The sequence below is a fragment of the Antechinus flavipes genome, chromosome 6 (assembly GCF_016432865.1).
Source record: "Antechinus flavipes isolate AdamAnt ecotype Samford, QLD, Australia chromosome 6, AdamAnt_v2, whole genome shotgun sequence".
Lineage (NCBI taxonomy): Eukaryota > Metazoa > Chordata > Mammalia > Dasyuromorphia > Dasyuridae > Antechinus > Antechinus flavipes.
The window spans coordinates 237206274-237230595 of NC_067403.1; the positions used below are offsets into that span (position 1 = coordinate 237206274).

General features: G+C 38.4%; 2 protein-coding genes across 3 annotated transcripts in view; both read left to right on the forward strand.

Moving 5' to 3' along the window:
* Window positions 1–4500, forward strand: part of API5 (apoptosis inhibitor 5) — a 31146-nt gene extending 26646 nt beyond the window's left edge. Inside the window, exons 13-14 of one of the 2 annotated variants that reach the window (XM_051963814.1) lie at window positions 604–740; window positions 2272–4500. In XM_051963814.1, the coding sequence (XP_051819774.1) occupies window positions 604–740; window positions 2272–2354 (220 nt within the window). In that variant the 3' untranslated portion in view covers window positions 2355–4500. The remainder of the gene's footprint in view (window positions 1–603; window positions 741–2271) is intronic. The other variant, XM_051963815.1, reaches the window with a different exon arrangement.
* Window positions 4501–12870: 8370 nt separating this feature from the next.
* The window catches only part of TTC17 (tetratricopeptide repeat domain 17), a 107109-nt gene continuing 95657 nt past the window's right edge, over window positions 12871–24322 (forward strand). The window contains exon 1 of the mRNA XM_051966259.1: window positions 12871–13047. Coding sequence (XP_051822219.1) covers window positions 12871–13047 — 177 coding nt within the window. The remainder of the gene's footprint in view (window positions 13048–24322) is intronic.

The following is a 24322-nucleotide window of genomic DNA, read 5'->3' on the forward strand; positions in this document are numbered from 1 at the left end:
GTCTTTGAAGGAATATTGCACAGTAATATTGGAGGCAGCTAAATGGCATGATGAATAGAGTATTAGACCTAGAATCAGTAAGACCTGAATTAAAATCCAGCCACTAACTGTGTGACCCTTAGCAAGTCACTTACTTCCATTTGCCTCCGTTTCCTCATCTTAAAATGAGGATTATAATAGATTTATTTCCAAAGGTTGTTGTGAGAATTGAATGAGATCCAATTTATAAAGCCCTCAGCAGAATGCCTGGCACAGAGTCTGGGAACTCTATACAGGCTTATTCTTATTTCTTCTCCATCCATTAATATTACTAATATATCTATATCTTTCACAAGGCATTTCATCCCATTTTTTTTGCCTATGAGGCAGCTGATATTTTATATTCCCTAATTAAGAAGTATTATCATTGTGCTATGTGTACCATAAAACGTGTTGGCTAAAAGATTCCAATGGAAGCAGTAGGGCCTGTCCTGTCATAGGTCTGTCATTTTTGATGCTGGCTTCTTGACTCTACACAGAGGTATCAGAGGATTATAGGCAAAAGAATAGAATTTTCATACCTTTTCTTTTTTTTCTTTTTTGTTTTAAATACTTTCCTTCTAGTCAAAAAAGGACAAATGAAGATACAACTTCAGGTTCACCACCCAAAAAAGCTGCAGCAGGACCAAAACGGGATGCTAGACAAATTTATAATCCTCCTAGTGGAAAATACAGCAGCAATCTGGGCAACTTTAATTATGGTGAGCGTTGGCGTTTGGGTACAAGTAACACGTGGAATTAGGCCGAGAACATAGCACTTAAAATCAAGTGTTATATTTAGATATCGTGACCCAGATACCCTCAGTGCCTGAGTGACTCCTTGGTTGTAATAGGCAACTTCCTGCCTGTTGGGATAGTCTTTGATATTCTAAAATATAGTTCAGGGAGTTACCACTTCATTATACTGGGATTTATGGATTTTTCTTTTGGGTTTTGTTTTTTTTTTTTTTTTTTTTTTTTTTTTTGGTGACACTTGCCATGTAAAAGTTCAGTTACCAGAGGCACCAGCTTTAAAATCAAGGAGTCATTTAGGCACTGAGAGAATGTACATTAATATACTGTATAGGGGAACTGGTAATATACAAGGTAGTATATTCCTTTTCACCTGGGGAGTAGAATGTTTAGTATTAACAACCATTCCCTAGGATTCTTGGGGAGTGAGCATTTTTGCTTTTAAGTGGAATTTATATGAACTGATTTGACCTAGGGTAGCTGATAAGGAAAGTGTATTTTTTGGGGGAGCAGGATTCTTTTCATTTTCCCCTCAAGGTATTTCTAGAAGAGTCAGGTGGCTAAGTATTTGATTTGTGTTCCTCCCTGACCCAAAGTTAGTTTTGTTTCAACGTGGGTTACCTTTGTAGTTTTTTTAATTTCATGATTGGAAAGAAGCGGGGGATAATAATTTCATCCAGATAGGGAATTCACCCCTCCCTTCCTGCCTATCAGAATTCTCAAACACAGATCTGGACCAGCATTTCTTTGTAATTTGAGATTTACCAGGAATACTGAGAGCTTATGTAACTTTTCTTTCGTCTCTCAACCAGTAAGGTGTAAGAAAAAGAATTTGAACCCAGTTCTTTCTGACTCAAAGCCCATTATCCAGTACACTACTACCTCTTTGAAATAGAAGAAATGTGAGGCTTTTTTTAAAGCATTTTCCATTTAAGAGATTGTAGTATATCAGGTTGCAGATTAGTTTTTCATTGAGGTTTGAACATTTTCCTAATATCTTTAGCTCACTTGTTCCCACTCAAAGCAATTCTTAATAAAGTATATGTGAATAGATAACTATCCCAACTGATTTTCTTGCTCTTACCTTGGGGATCTTTGTGTATATTGAATCCTATTCTTACTAATTTGCTGTCATGAAACTGTTAAAAAATGTGCCACTGTATCTTTTCTGAAAGGATAATGGTTTTTTGATGCCCATTCATTATACAAGTAATTTTATAGTACCAAAAGTATTTCAATTTCTAATTACCTACTGTGTTAGGCCAACCATTGTGCACAAATCAGGTGGCATCGTGTGTATTACAACTTTATTATTATATAGGAATAAAAATAAGATCAGTCTTGTGCATCAGAGTGCATGCTACAGCTATTCTACACAAAGAATACACTATTCCAATAAGATCTACCTTCCAGTTCTGCACTCAGAACCAATGTTTCTTCCCTGTTTGCTGTACTATAAATTCCTGAACGAGAGCTAATTCACTGTTCGATTTTTCGTAGAGCAGAGAGGGGGCTTCAGGGGAAGTAGAGGTGGCCGAGGTTGGGGAGGACGAGGAAATCGTAGTCGGGGAAGACTCTACTGAATACATCACATTCTTCAGCGCTGTCACAAGCTTAAAAACACTCTTAAACTACCATTCATTGGGTTGCTGGGAATAGCCCTTTAAAGACTGCTGCCTTCAGGTAAAGACTTCAATGTGTTCTTTGTACCTTTGTATGTCTGATCTACTTTTCTAACTGAATACAGACGTGTCCAAGGAGAAATCACAGCTGTATATTTGGATGCTTTTGTCAGCAAATTTGCATTTTTCGCAGTGTCTTCAGGGTTTATTCAAACTTGGAAACCACATTGTATATGGTTTCTCTCAAAACATCTTGACAGTTTATATATTAACCAGAGAGCTGTTTGTGCTAAAACCATGTAATATAATGTAAGAGTCTGATAAATGATAGAAAGGAACATTCATGAAGGCTCATGTCAGTTATGATGTGTTGCTAGTTTTCCTCTCCCCTCCATCCTCCTCCTACCCAATATATGGAGAAGAGTGTAATTGTCAATGTTCACATTCTTTTTGCTTTTATTTCTTTTACTGAGCTGCCATGCACTGATGCAGCTCTACCACTTTCTTTGTCATAAATGGAAAATCTTTTACCAGCTTTTTCTTAAATGCAGACCTTAATTTAGTTAATATCTGGGAGTGACATTAATGGGGCAAAGTAAGTTGCTTTTACACTGCTTACATAATTCTTCTCCATGTGTTGTGATGCAAACTTATTTGGAATATGGGATTTTAATGTTCAGTATAAAAATATGTGTGTGCACATATATATATATACATATATATATATGCTGTGAAACTTTACTATACAAAACAAATCAATAAAGAATAGAAACACTCCAGGATTGGGTATTGTGCTGCAGTGATTGTCCTCTTTTGGAGTAAGTTGGTCAAGTTTTCCCCCCAACAGTGAGGGGTTGTGAGTCAGCTTGCACTTAACATTATTGTTATTTAAAAATAAAAACACGTAAAAACTATATATATACAAAAAGAAACCATATTTTGGAGAGCTGTTTTGGAAAAATATAACCAAATACTAAATCTGACTTGAGTAGCATCCTTCACAGTGTGAGTGGTGTAACCTAGGATTCTGTTGACCAGAGCTTCCCTGGAAAAAATATTTCAAGAGTGGATAATAAGGAAAAGATGCTCTCTTAGTTTTGCTTTACCACTTTTGGAATTTTTAACTTCTCAGGTTAATCAAAATTAAAATTAAACATAGAATAAGTTATAAGTGGATGAAGCAAATCTTAGATGACATCACCAGACATGAGTATGAGGAGTTTTCAAATGTCATAGGTATTTTTAATAGCATAGGCTTTTTCATATATGTGTATATATATATATTTTTTTTTTTTGGTTCAACAGTTAGTCTTTCCTTCCCCTAGTTTTCACCCCAAAATCAAATGCCTGGATGATATTTTCCAGGTATTATTCATGTCTTTGTGGGGAATAGTTTGTGATTCCAATGCAGGTGTCTTCATTAATGTTCATTGTTGTGCTTTAGTAGTTATCACTGCATTGGGAAAAAAGGATAGTCCCTTGTTGGTTCTACTGCACATTCTTATGGGGAAAAAATATTTTTTAAAGGCTAGAATAATGATAACAAGTGAGCAGAGGTAATTGACCAGTTTGAAGTGGTGGCAATAATATTCAAACATTCCATAAGCTTCTGAATTGAACCTAAACTCACTTGGAATCTGGACAAACATAGGAATAAATATTTACCATTGAGAAAGATGTAACCAGCTAGTCTGGCTCTTAGACTTCAGACCAGCAGGTAGCCTAAAGGCCATTTTGAATGTAGAAACTGTATTGGGACTACATCTTTGTAAATTTGGACATTTTTAATTCTTATTTTCCTCTTTTGATTTGGAGTACGTGTTTAGATACTTAGAAGTGAGCATAAGTGATTTTGCTCACTGAAGTTTGATGTTGATTTAACTACTATCTTCCTCTCTATTCTCTTACTCCACTGCTACTGTTTCCCTACCCCTTAGTCCTTCCAGAGGCAATAGTGTATACTATAGGAGGGTTATTTTTGCTTCAAGATTGAGAATGAAAACATCACATGTGTGATTATTTTCCCCTTTATAAAGACACCTGTTTATCACCTTGTTCAAATGTAAATGTTCCCTATGCTTTTGGAATAAATTCATTTTGTAATTTTGTTTGTGTCTCTTTTGTAATTTATGTCAGTTTCAGATTCCATTCCTCTTCCCAGTGCAGTGTGGAAATCTGATTTGGGTAACTAGATACAATTACATTGTGTCTTAATCAGTAATAATTATTTTTCCTAAAATGATCAGTGGAAAAATAATTTAGGAAGGTAGAAGAGACCCATGTCTGAATCCTCCAGTCACTCATAGACCAGAAGTATCACTCATGAACCAGGAAGCCAGCATCCTCAGCCCAAGAGGGTTAGCTGTTGAGTGGGCTTTGGTTGTAAAGGCAGATCTTTTATATTCATGCCTTGCCGTGCGTAAATATATGTATAACTTGTTTTGCCATGGCTTTATCATGGCTGCTAAGGTGATTGGGGGAGAGATAATACAGAAGAAAATAAAAGAAGCCTTTAAGTGCTTTTTTTTTTTTTTAAATGATGAGCTATAAAAATGACTCTCTGAACTATTGAGCACTAAATATACAAAGCAGCCTCTCAAAAGTAACTTTCTTTAGGCATTCTTTCTGTTGAGAATCTAGCTAAGGAAGCTAGAACCATTCCTTATTTATAAAAAACTGTAGACAGATCTCCAGTCTTGGTTATTCAGAAAGCTGGGGTCTTTTAGATGTTGGTGGGGACTGCCTTCCCAGAATTCTCCTTGGTCTTGTTTGTAGATTGTAGCTCTCAAAGCTGGACCTTGAAGGCTTACTTTCAGAGTTTGGCTAATTTGGTCAGACCTGTCAGAATTTGTCTGATAGGTTCTTCAAAGAAGATCCTAGGATTACCCACACACACACACACACAAAGAATAGGATCAAGTACTATAAAAATGAACACTGAAGTTTCTGTGGGATGTTTCTTCTCTCCCTCCCCTCCTCCCTTTGTTTTACCTATGTGACTTTGGGCAAGTTATTTTGCCCCTTGGGGTGGGATCTTAGTTCTTTATGTGGCATAGTGAAAAAAGTATTGAATTTGAAATCCATTTGAACACATGGAGCTGCTCCTTAATCTGACACAAGCTTTCTACTTCTTAGCTTTCTAATCTGTAAAATTTGGGGGGTGAAAAAGGGATCACTCCAAGATTTTACTCAACTTAAAATTTGCAAATTTATAGCTGTAATCTAAGAAGAGAGGCAAGATATACAGAAATACCCGCAAGACATACAGAAATACCCTCAAGACAAAATATGAGAGTAAAAGGAAAAGAGTTCACTGCTGCCTGGAGTCCCTCAATAAATACTTATTAAACACCTATGTTGTGCCAGGCACTATGCTAAATTCTGGGGGCTTACAAATACAAAATCCCTTCCTCAAAGGAGAAACTAATACCAAATGAAGCTGGGGGTGAGGAGAGAGGCAAGTTTGATGATGGAGTAGTCCAAAGAAGTACAGCCAAGTGGGAAATGAATTGATGGCTAGTCTGGGCCATCTTCCTTACATATAGGTTTTAGACCTATATGATTAGACTCCATCCTCTAATCAGAGGCAGCCCATGGAAGAGGGTACTGATAAGGCGTGACTATCAAGGCTGATATCTTCCAGGATGATGAGGCTTCCCAGCCTGTAGATATTCCAAGGAATGCAGCCATGGGAAATGAGTGGAGAATAAAGTAAGATCTTGAAGAGCTTCATTCATGAAGTTAACATCTGAGGTAGTATTTGAGTGGCAATAAGGGAGGGCATTCCAAATCAAAGACCAAGAATGGTAAGTCATGGAAGTGGGAATTCATGGGTTTCAAAGGGGACAGTAATTTTGAAAAACATGTTAAGCTAAGGTATTCAGTAGCCCTGAAGTAACAAAAGGATTTCAAAAGAAAGTTCAGGGAATGGGAGGATAACCCATTTTGTGTATACCTTTAAGCAAATTAGGAACTCCTCCATTCACAAATAGGAAGTAAGATATCTCCTATGTCAGAGATTTCTCTATGCAGGGAATGCAGAAACAAAAACATCCAGCCTGTTTTCCTTTGCTCTAGACAGGAAGAGACAACCTTTCTTGCAAAAGCTAACCCCTGGCATTGCTAAGAGTGTCTTAACAGTTGGCAAAATTGACACATGTTAACAGAAGAAATACAGATACTTTGTGAGAAAGAATCCTTGGGGCCAAGATGTAAACCATTTTTGCCGGACATCAGCAGGCAGATGGCCCGAGAAACTCAGCATTGGTAGGCGAAGAGTCAAGCCATCACCAGGGGAATCCAATATGCAGGCTATTGTTAGGACAACAGTTACTTCTCAAAACTCGGTCTGTCTGGAGTAATACTATGCCATTGCATTGGTAAGCATAAAAACAAGTAAAAGATTACAGACATCCTTGGCTACTGATTTAGTGATGTATGGGGAGAAATGAAGGAAGAGTGTTAGATATATATGGTGGCAGAACCAAGGAGGAACTTGGCATAAAATGCACCCATTGTTTTAAACACTGGATATACAAAAAAGAAAAGGCGCCTTCTTGGAGCTTCCATTCCAGTGCAGGAGAAGGTACAGACAAAAGTATACATAGGAGGTACCTATAAAGTAGCTGGAAGGAAACCTTCCTTTAGGAAAGGTTTATTTGGAAAAATCCAAATTGCATCACATTATTCCCAAACCTGGCCAAGATGGGGAAAGAGCTTCAAATGAAGCTCTTATGTTATTTACATTGCTGAAAATCTTAAATCTTTTTTCAAGGTTCAATTTAGGGATGTACCCAGTCTTCCCTGATCTTCCCAGCTAATGAATCATCCTGACTCCAATTACCTTTATTTTCCTATGAATGTTATATTTTTACCATAAGATATATATGTTCTTTAATGACAGGGAATTATGTAATTTTGGCCTATAGCCCAGAACTTTACCTGGGTACACACTTAATAGGTATTTGTTAAATTTAATTAGTTACAGCCTCTCTTAGGAGTAAAGATTCAGGAAACATTATGAGTAAATTATCAATTATTCCCTAAAGTGGTGAATATGCATTTGAACATCAACAGTGAGCACTGTACAACTAGATGTTGGCCCATCTTTGGTATATTTCTGCGCTGAATTTTGAATTCCTATTTGCGTAGGTTGCTTTTAATTCTAGGCAGTAATTTTGAAGTTTGACACAAAACTTGCAAAAAAGACATTGGGAACAAACTTAACCAGACTTTGGAATATGACACAGTTCTGGTTGCAGCACCTTTGAGATACAGTGCTAGCAAAAGCACAGAGTAGAATGGCTAACTAAAAAGGTGTGATCCAAAAAAAGTAATATTCTTTGGATTAAAAGGTGAAAGGAGTCCTCTCTTAAATTAGAGATCACAAAAAGACAGATGATCAACAATGATATGCTGGTCACATATCAAGAATGTATGCTTCAATAACATCCTTACAACTTCAGGGAAAAGTCAAGCAGGAATTTAGCCTTGAATTTAAGAGACAGCATGGGCCAGAGTCCCACCAGGCAGGCCTGGCCAGAACATCACATCAATGGAAACACATTGTTTTGCATATAGTTAAGTATTCAGGAAGCCCCCAATGCCAAAATGCACCCATCATAGTTTCAAGGAGGTAGTTTAAAGAAACTATAAATGATATTTAGTAAATACCAAAGTCATTCTCCCAAGCAAGGCAAAAATATTTAAAAGTTTAAAAAGAGCAGGTATAAATTCATAAATCAATCCATACAGGATCATTAAACAGAAATGAGTCCCCTTTCTTGAGGCTAGCTTCCATGGTATTCCACAAAATGTTCCTTGATGAAACCAGGATAAGCAGACTGCTAAGCTGGATAAGCAGAGTGGAGTAGATAGAAAGCCAGCTTTCAAGTAAATCCAGAACATTTGGGCAAATCATGACTAACTGGTTCCCTAGAAATTCTAAGATTCTGAGGTGCAGAAGAGATACTGATCTGCACAGGTAAAAGGAAATTTTTATACTGAGAGTTCACATCAACCAGAGTTGTTTGTATCATAAATACATAAATTACAAAGAAATAATATTTGGCTCTATTTAATGTTCATAGATTTTTACTAAACTAATGAAATCACAAGTCTGATTCAAAAAGAAAAACTTTAGACAAATTTGTTAGTCTCTACTTTTCCCCTACCTGAGGGAGTACTTTGCTACTTTCAGGCTTATGTCGCCATCAGGAGCTCCCTGGCACCCCCACCACTATAGAATCTTTCATGAGGAAAGCTGTTTGTTGTTCATTTTTTTCAATAAAGGGCTCTGTTTCAAAGGGGTTTTTTGACTCAAGCTATTGATCCTTTGGACTTCAATGTAAAGCTGGCCCTGGTAAAGAAGTATGTAATTCTGAAATCCTATTTTTCCTATTATCTAATCCCTAGCTTTCTATCAAATATTTGGGATTAGAAGGAACCTTGGAGGCCATCGGGTCCAGACTTCTATTTCAGAGATGATAACAAGCTAAAGGAGTTCCCCAGACCACACAAGTAATAAACCTCAGATAGTATTTGAACCCAAGTCACAGAATCACAAAGCTCAAAAGGATACCGGGTCATCTAGTTCAATACATAGCTCTCCAAGAAGCTGCTCTACAACATATGAAACAAGAGGCTGGGTTATTCATTCTCTGAGGCATTCCAGGGAGGTATGATCTACTTTGCCATAGTCAAAAGAAGCTTTTCCTACATTTCCATTAATGGATGCAAAGTGAAATGAACAGAACCAGTAAATTGTACACAGTTAACAGCATGATTGTATAATGATCTACTGTGATTAACTTAGCTATTCCCAGCAATACAATGACCCAAGACGCTTCTGCAGGATTTATAATGAAAGGTGCTGTCCCATCTCTAGAGAAAACTGAGGGAAATGGAATGCTGACTGAAGATAATTTTTCTTTATTTTTTTTTGTCTGTTTTCTTTCACAGTGTGACTTAGAAGAAAATGTGTTTTGCATGTCAAACTGGTTGACAGAATTTGAAACTCAAAATTTGAAAAAAAAATGTTTTTAGATGTAATTGGGGAAAATTTTTAAAATATTAGATTTTTTTAAATTAAATTTAAAAATTTTTTAAAGCTTTTCCTTAATTTCAAACCTAAAGCTTCCATTAACCTGTTGCTACTTGGGTTATTTGGAACCAAGCAGAAATCTAATCTTTCTGCCATTTGACAATCCTGAAAACCATTTTTGTGTACCCTAAATCTCGTCTAATCTAAATTCCCAGCTCCATCAGCCAGTTCCCATATGGCATTATCTTGAATACTTTCGTCACCTTTGCCCTTGTTACCCCTTGTCCTCACCACCCTGGCTGCTCCATAGCTATTCCTAAAATGTGGCAACTAGAACTGAATAAAGTCAAGATGGGATCTCACCAGAGGGGAGCCTCCACCATACAAGAACAACTGTGGACACTCAGGAGTGATAATCAAGTATTTAGCTGCAAAGATGATTTACAATATTGGCATTTCAAATCACATGCCACATTGTACCAAAATGCATCCATTTTCTTATTTTTTGGGCATTTTCACTGTCAGTTCTATATGCCTGGGAGGATTTTCCTCACCTCTGCTTCCTAACTTCTCTACGTTCAAGTTCTAGCTAAAATTCCATTTTCTACAGGATGTCTTTCCCACTCTCAATTCTAATACCTTTCTTCCTGTTGACATTTCTATTTATCCTATACATAGCTTTTTTGTGTATATATTTGTTTGCCTGTTGTCTTTTCTATTAGATTGTAGCTACAGAGGGTCTGGGACTGTCCTTTGCCGTTCTTTGTATCCCCAGTGCTTAACACAGTGCCTAACACAGCATGATCTCGAAATATAAATTATAATAAAAGCTTCTTTATTAAGACACTTAATGCTTATTGACTGGCTTATCACAAACACATTTTCGCAATTCACAGTTTTACCATGATTTGAATTATCAATCATTTTGAAAATTTTCCATCATCAACTAATTTATATTGTTAGAGGAGCTAGGCAAGTCTAAAATTATGATTTAAGATTGAGAGGGGAAGTTGAGATGGGAGAAGTAAAGTTAAATGGTTAAGTAAACGGGAGGGAGGGGAGGACTAGGGTATTATTTTGTTGTCTAGGTATGAGCAATTGTAATTATACAGAGGATCAAAAAGGCCATTAAGCTCAATCCCCTCATTTTACAGATGAGGAAATTGAGATAGAAGATTTGTCCAGGTTTACACAACTATGAAATATCTGAGGCAGGATTTGAAATTGTTTTCCCTCACCCAAATTCGCAGATCCCTTGACATTTAATCAGCTGGGTTGAGAATCTCAGCTCTATCTACTTAACCCATGCAGCTTTTTCTGCCTGCCCGGCACAAAGTAAGTGCTTAATGCTTGAACTTTTTTTCCCCTGAAACCTAGGCACCCAGATTAAAAGCCTTGAACTCTTCCCACCAGTTCCTTAATAAATGCTTATTGATTAGCTGATGTATATCCACCAGGACAATCTATAATGTGGAAAAAATATGAAGAATGAATGAGGTAATTAATGCAATATGAACGAGTGAATGAACAAATGTATAAATGAACGAATGCCTGGATGAATGAGTGAATTGCTACTTGAATAAATGAAGAATGAACATTTGGATAAAGATTGATTGAATGGGTTCATGTATAAATAAATGAATACAATGAGGAAGTGTATGATGAATGAGTCAATAAAGACAATGGATGAAGAATCAATAAACAAGTGAATGAAGAATGACTATGAATGAAAAATAAATGAAAGCATGAATGAAGAATAAATGAATGCATGAATGAAGAATTAATGAACGCATGAATGAAGAATTAATGAGCAAGCGAATGAGTAGATAAATGAATGAGTGCCTGGATGATGATGTTTGTTCTTTGTTAGAGGACACATCAGGGAAGGACACAGAGAATGGTCAGGGAAGTGATATCATGATACGCAAGAGGGAGGGCTGTGTAAAGTTACCAATCTCTTGAGGATTGGAGATGGCCCTGGATGCAAGGGGGAGACCTTGGCTTTCTGAAGATAAGGTCTTCAACAGGTTTCAATTTGATTGAGGCCACACCCATTTGGTGATTAAGACTAGGTAGACCAGGAACTAGAGAATAGCCTCTTTTACCTATTAAAAAAATAAAATCAAATCAACCTGAGAGGGGAAGAGATTTCTGACCCAAATAGAAATAATTGCTTCTGACATTTGCTCTGAGCTCATTAGGGCCCAAACAGTGGTCAAGTAGGGCTGAGCTTGGGATCAACGGTTGGTCAATTTGGTCAAGTGCTTTGGGCTTAGAGTCCTTAAGAAATGAAGTCCACAAAAAATAAAATAAAATAAAATAAATAAAAAAGAAATGAAGCCCACAAAGCCCAAGGGATCTTGTAAGGTTTTATCAACCAAAACTGACATTCTTTTGAGCAGAGCATCCATAGGTGACGGTATGAAACCCTACATGGACTGAGGAGAGGGAACAGGAAGAGGAGCCATGTCCTTTGGTCCAAACTGGTGAGTTCCAGCCGAGTCCAGCTCCCACCATTCATAGAGATGATTGTTTCTCCTTTGTTCACAAAGAGGGCCAGGACATCAGGGAAGTGATGCCAGGACACACAAGTGAATCGAAGTGGGGAGGGCTGGGCAAGGTCACGTGCCTCACTCTTTCCTCCAGACCCCTGCTGGGTCCAATGGCAAGACAGAGGATGGGGATGAATGAGTGAAGGAATTAATGAGTGCCTGAAAGAAGAATAAATGAGTGAATATAAACGAGTACATGGATGAATACAGGGCGCATCGACATTGCAGTTTTGTCCTGTGTTCTCCAAGAGGGCAGAGATAGCGAAGAGGTGATGCCAGAACACAAAAGTGAATCGAAGTGAAGGAGGGCTGGGCAAGGTCACCCGCATCACTCTCTCCTCACAGAAACGCCTGCGTCCAGTGGCAAGACATAGATGGATGAATGAATGTGTGAGTGAATGAATGAGTGCCTGGATGAAGGAATGAATGCCTAAAAGCAGAATTAATGAGTGAGTCCATGGCTGAATGAGTGCATGAAGAATGAGGGAGTGAAAGAAGGAAGACTGAGTGAATGCACGCATGCATGTATAAATGAAATCCTGTGGGGCGAGGGGATGCGCGATAAAGCAGGTGGTCAGGTGCCCGGCCCCTCCTCCCATCTCTGGGAAGCCCCGCCCCACTGAGCAGCTCCCGAGGGGAGGAAGGGCTTACGGTTTCCCCGCCCCTTCGGTGGTGGAGGGGCGAAGAGGGAGGGAGGGAGGTGCCGGGCCGTCCCGAGGACCCGGGATCTCTAGTTGGAGTAGGGTCAGAACTCCCGCCTCAGCGCCCGCCCCTAGCATGTTCCCATAAGCCCCGCCTTCGCCACCGCCTCCCTTACCAAGATGGCGGGCCGCGGGGCCGTACTTCCGCTTCCGGCGCGAGCGGCGCAGCTGGGGGGGGAAAAATGGCGGCGGAGGCAGCGGCGGCAGTGGCGGCAGGGGTCCGCGGCCGCTCGGGGCTGCGGCCTGCCCCGGGGCCCCACTGGCTCCTCGGCCTCTCCGTCTTTCTGGGCTTCGCGGCTCGTGGCGCCTCGGCCACTACGCACTGGATCGTGACGGAGGACGGCAAGATCCAGCAGCAGGTAGCGGCGGCGGCGGCCCCTCATGGGGGATCCCGGGCTCTGACCCCGGCGCCCCTGGGCCCGGGCTCCCCGCTAAGCCCCCTCCTCCCCTTCTTCCCTCCTTCCTTCCCTCCCTTCCTCCGCTCTCGTAGGGCCGCGAGCCCGTCCACATGCGCGTGCGCCCCCAGCCTCTGCCGAGGACACCGCGCCTCGTGGGCCGGGCCTCAGTTTCCTACTGTGTAAAGGAGCGGTGGGCGGGCTCGGAGATGCTCCCAAGCCCGGGGTGCCGGGGCTTCCTCAGCCCCCTCCTCTAGAAAGCCGGCGGCGGCGGCCCCCTGTGGCAAGCCAGCCCTGCCGGGGAAAGGGGAGAGTCCCAAATCTGTTTGACTGGGACGGGCAGGACAGGATTCAAACCCAAGACCCCCGGCCCCAGCCCGACCCCCGGAGCGGCAGGCAGCGCTGCCGATAGGTCCTTCTTGGCGCCCATTCATTCCAGCCCCTGAGCACTTACTCATCCCTTCCTCGGTGCCGAGCGCCGCGGATGCAAATCATCCATTAACCAGGTCTTTTGCTCTTACTCTGTGCTCGGCTTGAGAATCCCCAGGGTGGGTTTGATGGATAGGTTTCCTTCCTGGAACACTTCTGGCTGAATGTCCTATGCCCCCGTCCCAACTTCTCAGGCTCTCCGAGAGCTAAATTCCCCTCGCAGTTGCCCAGAAGGTGCCCACCTGCTCTGATACAGGTACTTACCTCACCTGGAGTCCCCGTCCCCGTCCTCAGAGTCTGCTGAGGAAAGGGCTTACTGCCAAGCCCCCTCGCCTTGCATGTAGATAGCTCAGAGAGAATTGAACTGACTAACGGTAATCACAAAGTGGGCACAGGTCTCCTGTCTCTATTCATTATCCAACACTGTATTTTTTTGATTCAGAAGTCATTCAAGAAGTAAAAATGTGCATACCTAGAGACAGAACTTGTTTATTATTGCTAGCATACTGAATGATCTCCAGTAGTTACTTAATACTTTTACTTAGTATTCTGCTATCAAGATTATTTTATTATCCTGAACCACTTGTCCTATAAAATGGAATAATGAAATATCTAGGAATGCTTAGCAGCTATTGAACCTGCCCCGTTATACCAAATTAGGTTTTATAATTATCGTTCTACATCTTGACAACGGGATGAATCCGGACTTTTGAACATTGAATCAGTTGGATCTGAGTTTGCCATTTGGTGTCAGATTTTATCTGAATTGATGGTTTTATGATGAGAACGGTCTGCATTTCCCAGTCTAACTGGTGAAAAGGTGTGGTTTTTTTTTTTTTTTCATTTAAATGTAGATTGTTTCATTACTCTTATCTTTACAATCCCAATAGGAAAAGTTACCATGTTTCCTAGTTAGTGGCCATCCTGACATAAGACTTAAAAAGATAAAAGAAAAAGTAAATAGACATTAGAAAGCAGTCTTTACAAATCATTCTTCGTGGTTCTTGAAATTTAATGTGAAAGCCTGTTGCAACTTGTGCTCCACCCTATTCTTGTTTCCTGGTCTTGGTTTTCCCTGAGGCCCTTCTGAAATGAGACGGGGAATTGTCACACTTACTGTAATTTGGGGAGTTTTCCCTTGGTTCTTAGGCTATATTGTTCTTGGCTACAACTGTTTATACTCAGTGACTTTGAGTTCCTCTCATGACCATGTCCTGCCGCTGAGCTGAGAAAGTGGTCTATCAGAAAGATGCAAACTATCCACTGATCCTTGGGATAAGAAAGAGTGAACCTGCCTTTATTTACAGTGGTTTGCTATATGTCTTTTTTTTTTTTTTTAATCAATGGCAGAAGAGAATTTCCCCTTTGTTGTTGCCCACAGTGACCAGTCTGGAGGGCATTTCTGATCTGTTCCCGAAATGTGGGGACCAGACTAATGTCTGGGAGAAAAAGCAAACTCTTCCCAACAGGACTTTGGGAGTAAGGAGTGCTGCTGTATATTTACACTGTTGCATTCCTGGAGGAGGCACAACATTTTACACAGATACAATGGTTTACAATGTAACCGTAAATAAGCTTCAACTGGGAAAAGATCAATGTGGAGGCAAGGAGTTGGAGCTGTGACCTGGCCCTGACACTCTGAACAGTTCGGGCCCCTGTTGGCCCTTGCTCCCATTGTCCATTCTGTCAGTTCAGCTAAATTCGAGCAATATTTATTAAGTGCCTGTTGGGTATTAGATGGACAGAGAAAACATCATAAAACAGGTCTTGCCTTCAAGGAATCCATTGTCTCTGACAGCAGCCAGATTCCTAGATTGACCACATTTGGGTGGGCCTTGTTCTTGGCTTCATGAAACATCCCAGTGAGGTCCCTCTGAGGAAGGTTTATTTCAGTCCCCTTGATATATTCTGGCTGTGTCCCCTTTGCTTTCTGTTGATTTTAGGATTGCTCTTACCATATAAATTCCTGGTCTAAACACCATAGAATTTTGGAGCTAAAAAGGAAGCTAAGCTAACCCCTTCATTTTAAAGATAAATGGAAGTTCATTGGGACCAAGTGGTTTGCTCATTCACAGCAGAAGTTAAACCCAATTTTTTCTGTCATCTATCCAAATCTTTCCACTGGAAATGTGTTAATAGCCTCAGAAAGCTGTTACACAAGAGAGTTGTGTCTCTGTAAATCCCCACATGTATAGTTTCTATTGAATTTTTGGATTCCTACAATAAGCAGCCTTAATATATTGGTATATTAAAAAGAATTCTTCAGTGGTTGTTGGAAGTGGGATCCATGCTGAGTTTCAGTGAAGGAGGTGTTATAAACTAGACTTTCAAGTTTGGGAGGTTTGGGGGGGGTGGGGTTAAATGACCTATCCAAGGTCACACAACTATAAGTATCAAGTGTCTAAGGTTGGATTTGAACTTGGCTCCTTCAGATTCCAGTGCTCTTTCTGTTGCACCTTAGAGTTCCCTCTACTTATAAGTTTTTAAGAAAAAAAAAATCAATAAATTCCTTATTTTGATTTTTTAATAAGTTCTTATATGATATATATTCCTATCTTAGGTAGTCAAATCTGACTCTAGTTGCTTGTTTTTTGAAATACTAGACAGCAGAAATTTGAATTTGGTTTTAAAATAACTAGTCTAAATATTACAAAAAGGTCTGAAATAACTGCTTGTATTCTTTGTCTTTAGGAAATTAGGTAAATAGTAACTTTGAAATCATCATCCTGATATTTTAAATATGTCTTAAAAGTGCAGGAGGTCATCATTTTTGTAATATATTTTTAAAGGGCTCATCATTTAAAAAAACTGGATTGCCAAAAGCATTGATTTAAACAAGCCAGTCTGCTATAATCTCAAATGATGAAGACATTCAATGAGGTAATCAATTCCCACTCTCCTCCCCAGAAGAGAGCATTTGCTAGTCAGTTTTTATCCTAGCACAGCAAATATAGGCATTTCTCTATTAGCTAATTTATGATATTGACCGGCAGCTGGGTGACAAAGTGCATACAATAGTACTAGAGAGATCTGATTCCATATCCTGCTTTGGATGCTTCACCTCTCTCTCTGCCTCAGTTCTCTTATTTGTGAAAATGAGAGAATTGGACTTGCTGTCTTCAGGACCCCTTCCAGCTCTAAATCTGTGATCATAAAGTTACAAGAAGCTAAACCTGAATGTGTGAGCAAAAACTGCAGTCCTTTACTTTGGAGCTTAATTTTTAAAATTTGCCTGGTTTTCTTTTTAACTCTGTAAACATGTAGTATTCATCGGCCTTGTAGGGATATACTAGGACTCCAACAACCCCTTATGTCACTTGATAACTTGTTCTGGAGAAATGGGTTTCAATTCCAAACAGTGGCCTGACAAATAAACTTTTGAGACTCAACCTCTTTCTAATGGGACTTCCATTTATATTAAGAGGAATTCTTTGCCTCTGACAAGCTCATTATTGTACATTCCTTTTGTATAGTCAGTGGGAAATTCAAATGGAGAGTGATCTGCTAACTGTTTTCCACTGAAATTCTTCTGTCTCTGTAATGAAAAACCTCTTTCTGCAGTCATTCCTTGTAGGTCTCTAAATTTACTTTTTTTTTATTGTTTCTTCTAGCACAAGTGCTTTTCCATCTTGATCATTATTTCTTATTTGACTCTTTGCAATGTTTAAGATAATTTATAATACATATACAGGTTGTCCCCAAAGTCTTAGTAAAGTTTTAAGTTATTGAAAATATTGTCTGTATGTATATCTGAATCAGAAAAGATCTGTTAAGCACCTACCTTGTTCTCGTGTGAGCACTTTGGGGACACTTTGGATTGAGTGCTGGCTTTGGAGTCGGGAAGATTCATTTCTGAGTTCAAATTTGACTTCAGACACTTACTAGCTATGTGACTCTGGGCAAGTCACTTAACTCTGTTTGCCTCAGTTCTTCATCTGTAAAATGAGTTGAAGAAAGAAATAGCAAACCAGTATCTTTGCCAAAACTCATCTGGGGTGATGAAGAGTTGGATTCCACTGAACAACAGCAGCAATACCAAAGTCCCGTCCCGATCTAAATCTGAGCTCCACTTATATAAATGAATGTTGAAATATATACAGAATAATTGGAAGTAGACAGAAGACAGTGAATAGAACTTGAAGGAGAAAAACTGAGGTTTTCCTCTCATTCAATAGCGTAACTAAAATAAGAGCTCCATGATTTAGATTTAGTAAGTAAACCAAATCTATAGGACTTTATAATTCAGTAGGCAAATCTGGTCTATCTGCAAGTAATTTATTTTTGATTGGGAAAATCAACTATATAAAACTGCAATTAACAACTTTTGTTATTTGCAGTGCAATTTATTAAGTCCCTGCCCTCGAGATCTTTATAATGGTAATAATAACAATAATTTAGATTTTATTGTCTGGTTAACTATCTTGGTTTTATCTCAGATCAGTCTGTATATTTTTTAAGCACTTTCTTTGTACTTTGGAATTAGAAAAGAAAAAAAAAAAATCAGACCCTGCCCCCGAGGAGTTTATATTCTTAAAGGGAAACTACAGGAACATACACAAAGTATCATAATCTGGCTTGTGTGTTGCCTTTTTAAGACCTGCCTTTGCCAATGATTTACAGAGAAGTTGAGAGGGTTTAGTGATGATTCACTAGCTGTTAGAAACACTGCACACTTTTTTAGTGGCTTCTTATGGATAACAAAATAACCATTATCCAGATTATTTTCTTCAATATTTTCATTTATATGCCATAATGAACATTTGGAAATTTTCCTAATTTATTTAAATGAACTCATCCTCAAGGAATTTAATGGGAAGACTGTGTGTGTGTGTGTGTGTGTAGAGTATGTAAAGAATCCAGAGCAGGATGTGGAGAAGGAGTCAGGAAAAGCTTTCTATAGAAGATTACTTGGGTTGGATTTTGAAGGAAACTGGAGATCCCAAGAGGTAGAGATGGGGAGGGAGCTGGAATGTTGGGTGTGAGAAGCAGCCAGCTGGGAGGGGGAAGAAAGGAGGGGTAAATGGAGACTTCCTTTCAGTGCCACTGCGGGGAATGAGTTTGGATATGATCCTGAGTCTATGGGAAGCTTCCAGATTTTATTGAGGATAGGTATGATGTGGTCAAACTTGTGTTTTAGGAGAGTGCCTTTGGCTGGAGGATGAAATAGTACAAGAGAGTCTGGAAATGGGGAGGCCAAATCAGGGGCTAAAAGCATAATTCTTTACTGTGATAGAATGTTTTTCACTCATGTGGCAACCATCCTTCCTAGTTTAGGCTCTCAGCATCTCTCGTCTGAACCATTTCGATAGCCAGACTGTTTCAGCTCTATCCATCCAAGGTTCTTTCCTGATTCCTCTTCTGTTCTCTTGAATAGCTCCCATCAATTCTTTGTAGATGATTCACACACACACACACACACACACACACACACACACACACAGAGATATTGAATGTTTTGTATACATACATAGAAGGCATAAGCTGTGCGTGTATATGTTTGGAAGGAAGAAAGAAATCTCTAGCCCCATCTCTTCCCTAGACTTTAGATCTGCTGTTTAACTTACAAGAAGATACATTTACTGTATACTGTAATAGCAGATGACCTGGAAGCTTTTACATAAACTCAGTGCACAGGCCATTTACTCTAAAAACTACTTTTAGACATATTCACTCAAATATCTCTGTTGAGTTGCCAGATGTCTCTCATACTCCTTGAATTTGACAATACTTCCTCATGTCTGATTTGTAAATGACTTCTCAACTAAAGCTCCAGGAAAATTATCCCATCTTGAAGGTAAAAAATCACCTTTCTTATGTTGTGCTCCAGAGAACACATTTTACCTTGAGCTCCAATGAAGCCATCAGGAACAAGTTAGTTTTACCACCACTTAAGAGCTTGTCTTATCAAGAATTGATTCTTTCTGTAGATCTTTGCAGTTCACTGTAGTCATTTCATCAATGTTTGTTACCTGCCTCTTGTTGAAATTCAACCAGATGGAGAGAAAAAGAATTGTGTCATCTCCATTTCAGGGAAGTTACCTTTTAGAGGCAGTGTGGCATGGTAAATAGAACACTAGATTTCAAGTTAGAAAAAGCTTAGTCCAAATCCTGCTTTAGTCACTTTCTAGTTGTGTGATCCTGGTCAAGTCATTTAATTTTACTGCCCTCAGTTTCCTCATCTGCAAGGAATGATGCCTTTAAAATGCCTTTCAGATCTAATCTCTAATGCTACTTGGCTTCTTGCTAACCTGGACCTCAGTAAAACACAGTGTTGTGCAATTAGGGGCTTCCTGGCTAGTGGTTCGAGCACTGGGAGTTTGCCTGAAGTTCCAGAGATAGTTCAAATACTGGTCATGATTGCAAGTCATTTCCACCAGAATATTTAGAGGGAAAGGAAAACAAGATTACTAGAGTGATTAGTTTGGGATGGCAGGAAGCTGGTTCATTTGTTATCCCAGTAAACAGTATCCTTTCTTACTTTATCCAAGTAAGATTCTACATTGTATCAACCATATCAAATGTATAATTAAATAGATCACAGTGTTGTTAGTAGGAAAAGGAAAGGCAAATTATTCTTGTCGCTTTCAGGTTAAAAATAATCATTGCTTCTTCTTATTAATCCTCCTTTCACATATGCTAGGACTTAATAAAGAGTATAGTAGTGTGTGGTTACATAGAAACTTTCTCATTCTTCCATGAATAAGTGGTGCTTTTCCATTGTTTCTGTTTAAAATGATGACATCCATTACTAGTCAGCAATTGAATTCCCTAAATAGTAAGGCTGATTTTATACTTTTAAAGGCATAGGATTTCAATTATGAACAGTGATTTTAGCATCATATTCCTATTATGATGAAGTTCCCTCTCTTCAAAAGTTTAATTCAATCAACTTAGTGATCCCTGAATCATTTTTCAGTTATATGTCAAAAACTTTCTCCTTGGAGAAACCATATTGATTTTGCCTATTTTCAGAAAGATAAATTGGAAGCTGAATATTGTCTACTGTGGCTTAAGGTCCAGAGCAAAGTTAAGTAGCCACTTTTAAGTGCTGATCCAGCCTTTGGTTTTCTTAGTGTCATAAGCAAATATTCACCCATTCCAGCCAGAATATCTTGATAAAATTGAGTCATACACCATTTTTATAACAGTTCTATTTTTTGTATAATTTTAAAAGGATAAATCTGAATCTAGTAGAGTATATTTAGAAAATGTAACCCAAATTTGTGAGAAAAAAAAATCATCCTTTTTTGTTGTGGTGGTGATGGTGGTAAATTTGTTAATTTACTCCTCAATTTGGTAAATATACTTAAGAGGTGACATAGCATAGTGAATGGAGAGCTTAGTGATCAAGGATCAAATGTTGCCTCAGACCTTACATGTCTGATCATTCATCAATTTTGTTTAAACTGACCAACCTTATAAAAAATGTTGATCAGTGTACTTGTAAAGTTTTATTAATGTTAACTGGTATTTTCCAGTGACCCGGAAAATATAAAGTAAGAAATCATTAGGTTGGAACTTAAAGTAAAAATACATGGATTTAAGTATTTTTTGTAATCCATTCAAGATGAGAAAAAAGGTTGCTTATATAAAAGAAATGTGTAACATTAAAAGTAGTATATAAATAATTAGAAAATTCGTTTAATAGAGGGACAAAAGATCTAGCTTTTCAAGGAAAGTAATGAAAAACAAAAGTGGAAATAGCACCTCCTCAACCTCAAGTTATTGTCATGCAGAAGTCATTGACGCTGTTCTGTACTCATTTTAAAAATAGAAAAATAGATTTATAAAATAGATACATAAGGAAGAATCCAAAACAATTGAATTTGATGACCTAATATCTGATGAACCCAAGAATATAAATTATTTGGAAAAGAACAAAACCATAGAAGCCATCTTATTCTGGTACCTCTTGTGATTGAAGGGAAAATTCTTAACTAAAGAAAAGATAGAAGTGATCAAAAAAGATAAAATAGATCATTTTAACAATCAGTGCAGCTAAGATAAGTTAAAGCATCAATTTGAGGGGGAAATCATTGTATAAAATATCACTAATCCACATCTCTTGGTGGATGACTTTACCGTCCTACCATAAAACCTGGATAGAGGAGTCCAACATGCCCAAAGGCCTTTCTCTTATTATCTTTTAACATTGTCTAGGTATCTGTGATTGACCTTTAGTGGTCATACATATTCCAAGGAATATATTATTTTATGGCATTCCTTCTGCATGAGTCATCATGGATAAAACAGTATAGGCTCTATTTACATACACCGCATATCTTTCCATTGCCATTTCTCATTTAGATTCTTGGAAGATTATGAGGATCCATGATTTGCAGTCCCATAGCATCACCAGAAAAATCAAAAAGAAAAGAAGAAAGGAAGGAAACAAGCATTTATTAATCACTTACTATGTGCCAGGCACCACACTAATAAGTGCTTTACAAATACTCTCTCATTTAATCCTCACTGCAACTCTGGTAAATGCTGTTATTATTCCTGGTTTAAAGTTAATGAAACTGAGGCAGATAGAAACTGAATAAGTTATCAACACAGCTAAAGTCTGAGGCCAGATTTGGACTCAGATTTTCCTGACTGTAGATCATCACTTGGCTTTTTTTTATCTCAAGTTTCCTCCTGTAAAATGGGGATTATATTTATGAGGCTTAAAGGAGCCTAAAAATGAGGCTATATGTAAAGCATTTAGCATAGTTCCTGACACATAGTAAGTACTTTGTAAATGCTTATTATTATTATTATCATCATCATAATCCTTATTATAACAAAGGCAAAAACTTTGAGGCATACATTTACCCAGTTTATGTTTTAATTGATATGAATAATAAATAGATTATTGTAGAGAAGTTATCTCTTCATCTATTGGAGATTCATTTTTAATATATACTAGAAAAACACTTTATTAGTTGAGTAATTTCAGAGATAGGGTTTCAGCATATCAAAAACTGAACTCATCCCCTTTCCTCCCAAACCCTCCCCTTTTCCAGACTTTATTTCTTTCCCACTGTCTTTCCATTCTTCCAGGTTTATAACTTCATAATTATCCTTAACTCCTCACTTTCTCCCCTCATCCCACATACTAATCAATTATCAGATTTAGCCATTTTTTCACTAGATAACTTCACATTTAATTGACTCCTTCCAGCTACTCATTCAAGTGTCCCCTTGATTCAGACCTTCATCCATCTCTCACCTAAATGTATTGCAGCAGCCTTTTAATTGGGCTTCTTGCCTCAGGTCTTAACACCATTCCCAGTTTATCTTACTCACTGCTGCCAAAATAATTTTCCTTCAGCATAGATTGACCGAGTGATTCCCCTACTCAATCCATTCCTATTGCTTCTAGAATAAAATAGAAGTGTTCTATTTAGTGCTTAAAGCCCTCCTTTCGCATCCTGGATCCAACTTATCATTCGCTAAACTGACTTTCTTTTTCTCACATGTAGCACTCCATCTCCTGACCATGAGCCATCTCACTTAGCTGGACTAGATTCCCTCGTTTATTCTACCATAGAGATTCTCTCTTTCTTTTGGATGCAGCTCATACAATACTCTGGATTCTAACCTTTCCTAATCACCTCACTTGCTAGTGTCCTTCCTGTCAAACGGCCTTAAGTAGTTAACTACTTTGTATACATGTGAATACATGTATACTTTATATTTCTTCTGGGTATGTTTGCAAAATCCATGTGAGTAGGAATTACTTCATTTTGTAATACTTCTGTCCCTGGCACATAGCAGGTGCTTAATGAATACTTTTTGATTGATCTCTGAAATCCTGCCAGTTTCCTTGTCATATTTTTATCACAGGTAACCTCAGTATGTATGAACATATTTTACTCTCATGAAAATTTTATAAAAAGGAGAACATAGGTATTTGAGTCAGTAATTCTTCATGTCTTATTATTTGCCTATTTTAGTACTAATATGGTCCATTTGGCATCTTTTTTTTCAATTGATTTGAGAAATGGTCCCTCAATGTCCTGCAACTCATGTTGCTGATTTTTTCTGTTGTAAATACTTGGGTCAAATCAGCTGTTCTGCCTGTCATCAGTTTCTTTGGTGCTATTTCCATTTCCCCATAGAGCCCATTTTAGATTCCAGGTTTTTAGATCAAGATTTTATCATCCATGTATGGTGGCTCCATTTTTAATTGATTAAGAGAGAGAACTCTAACCTTTTTTTTGTTTCTATTTCTATTTTTAAATGATCTTGATCTAATTTAATTGAGTCTCACACAAGGCTCTCTTCAGATTTAGTTTTTATTGAGTCTCACACAAGGCTCTCTTCAGATTTAGTTTTTATTCCACTACTCTTTTTTTAAAGCAGAATCATAACTTTCTAGCTAGCATTCACATGGCACTTTAAAGTAGACTTGTCTCATGTGAGGCAGCTAGATGATACACTGAATAGCGCATTGGACCTGAAGTTATAAAAACCTGTGTTCAAATCTAACCTCAGCCTCAGTTTCCTCTTCTATAACAGTAGTACCTACCTCCCATCACAATGGAACAGTTTTGTATAGTGATTTGCCAATCTTAAAGTGCTACATAAATGCTATTATTATTTTTCTCCATATTTTTATATACCTTCAACTAATGAAAATCTGTTTTCTCTCTCCTTCTGTTCCTCCCTCTCCTTCCCTGCCTCCCCATTAAAAAAGGGAAAGAAACACAAAACCCTTGTAAAATATGTATTGTTGGGCAAAGCAAATTCCTGTATTGGTTAGGTCCAAAAAATATAAGTCCATTACCTCTTTATTAGGAGGTATGTAGTGTGCTTTATCAGT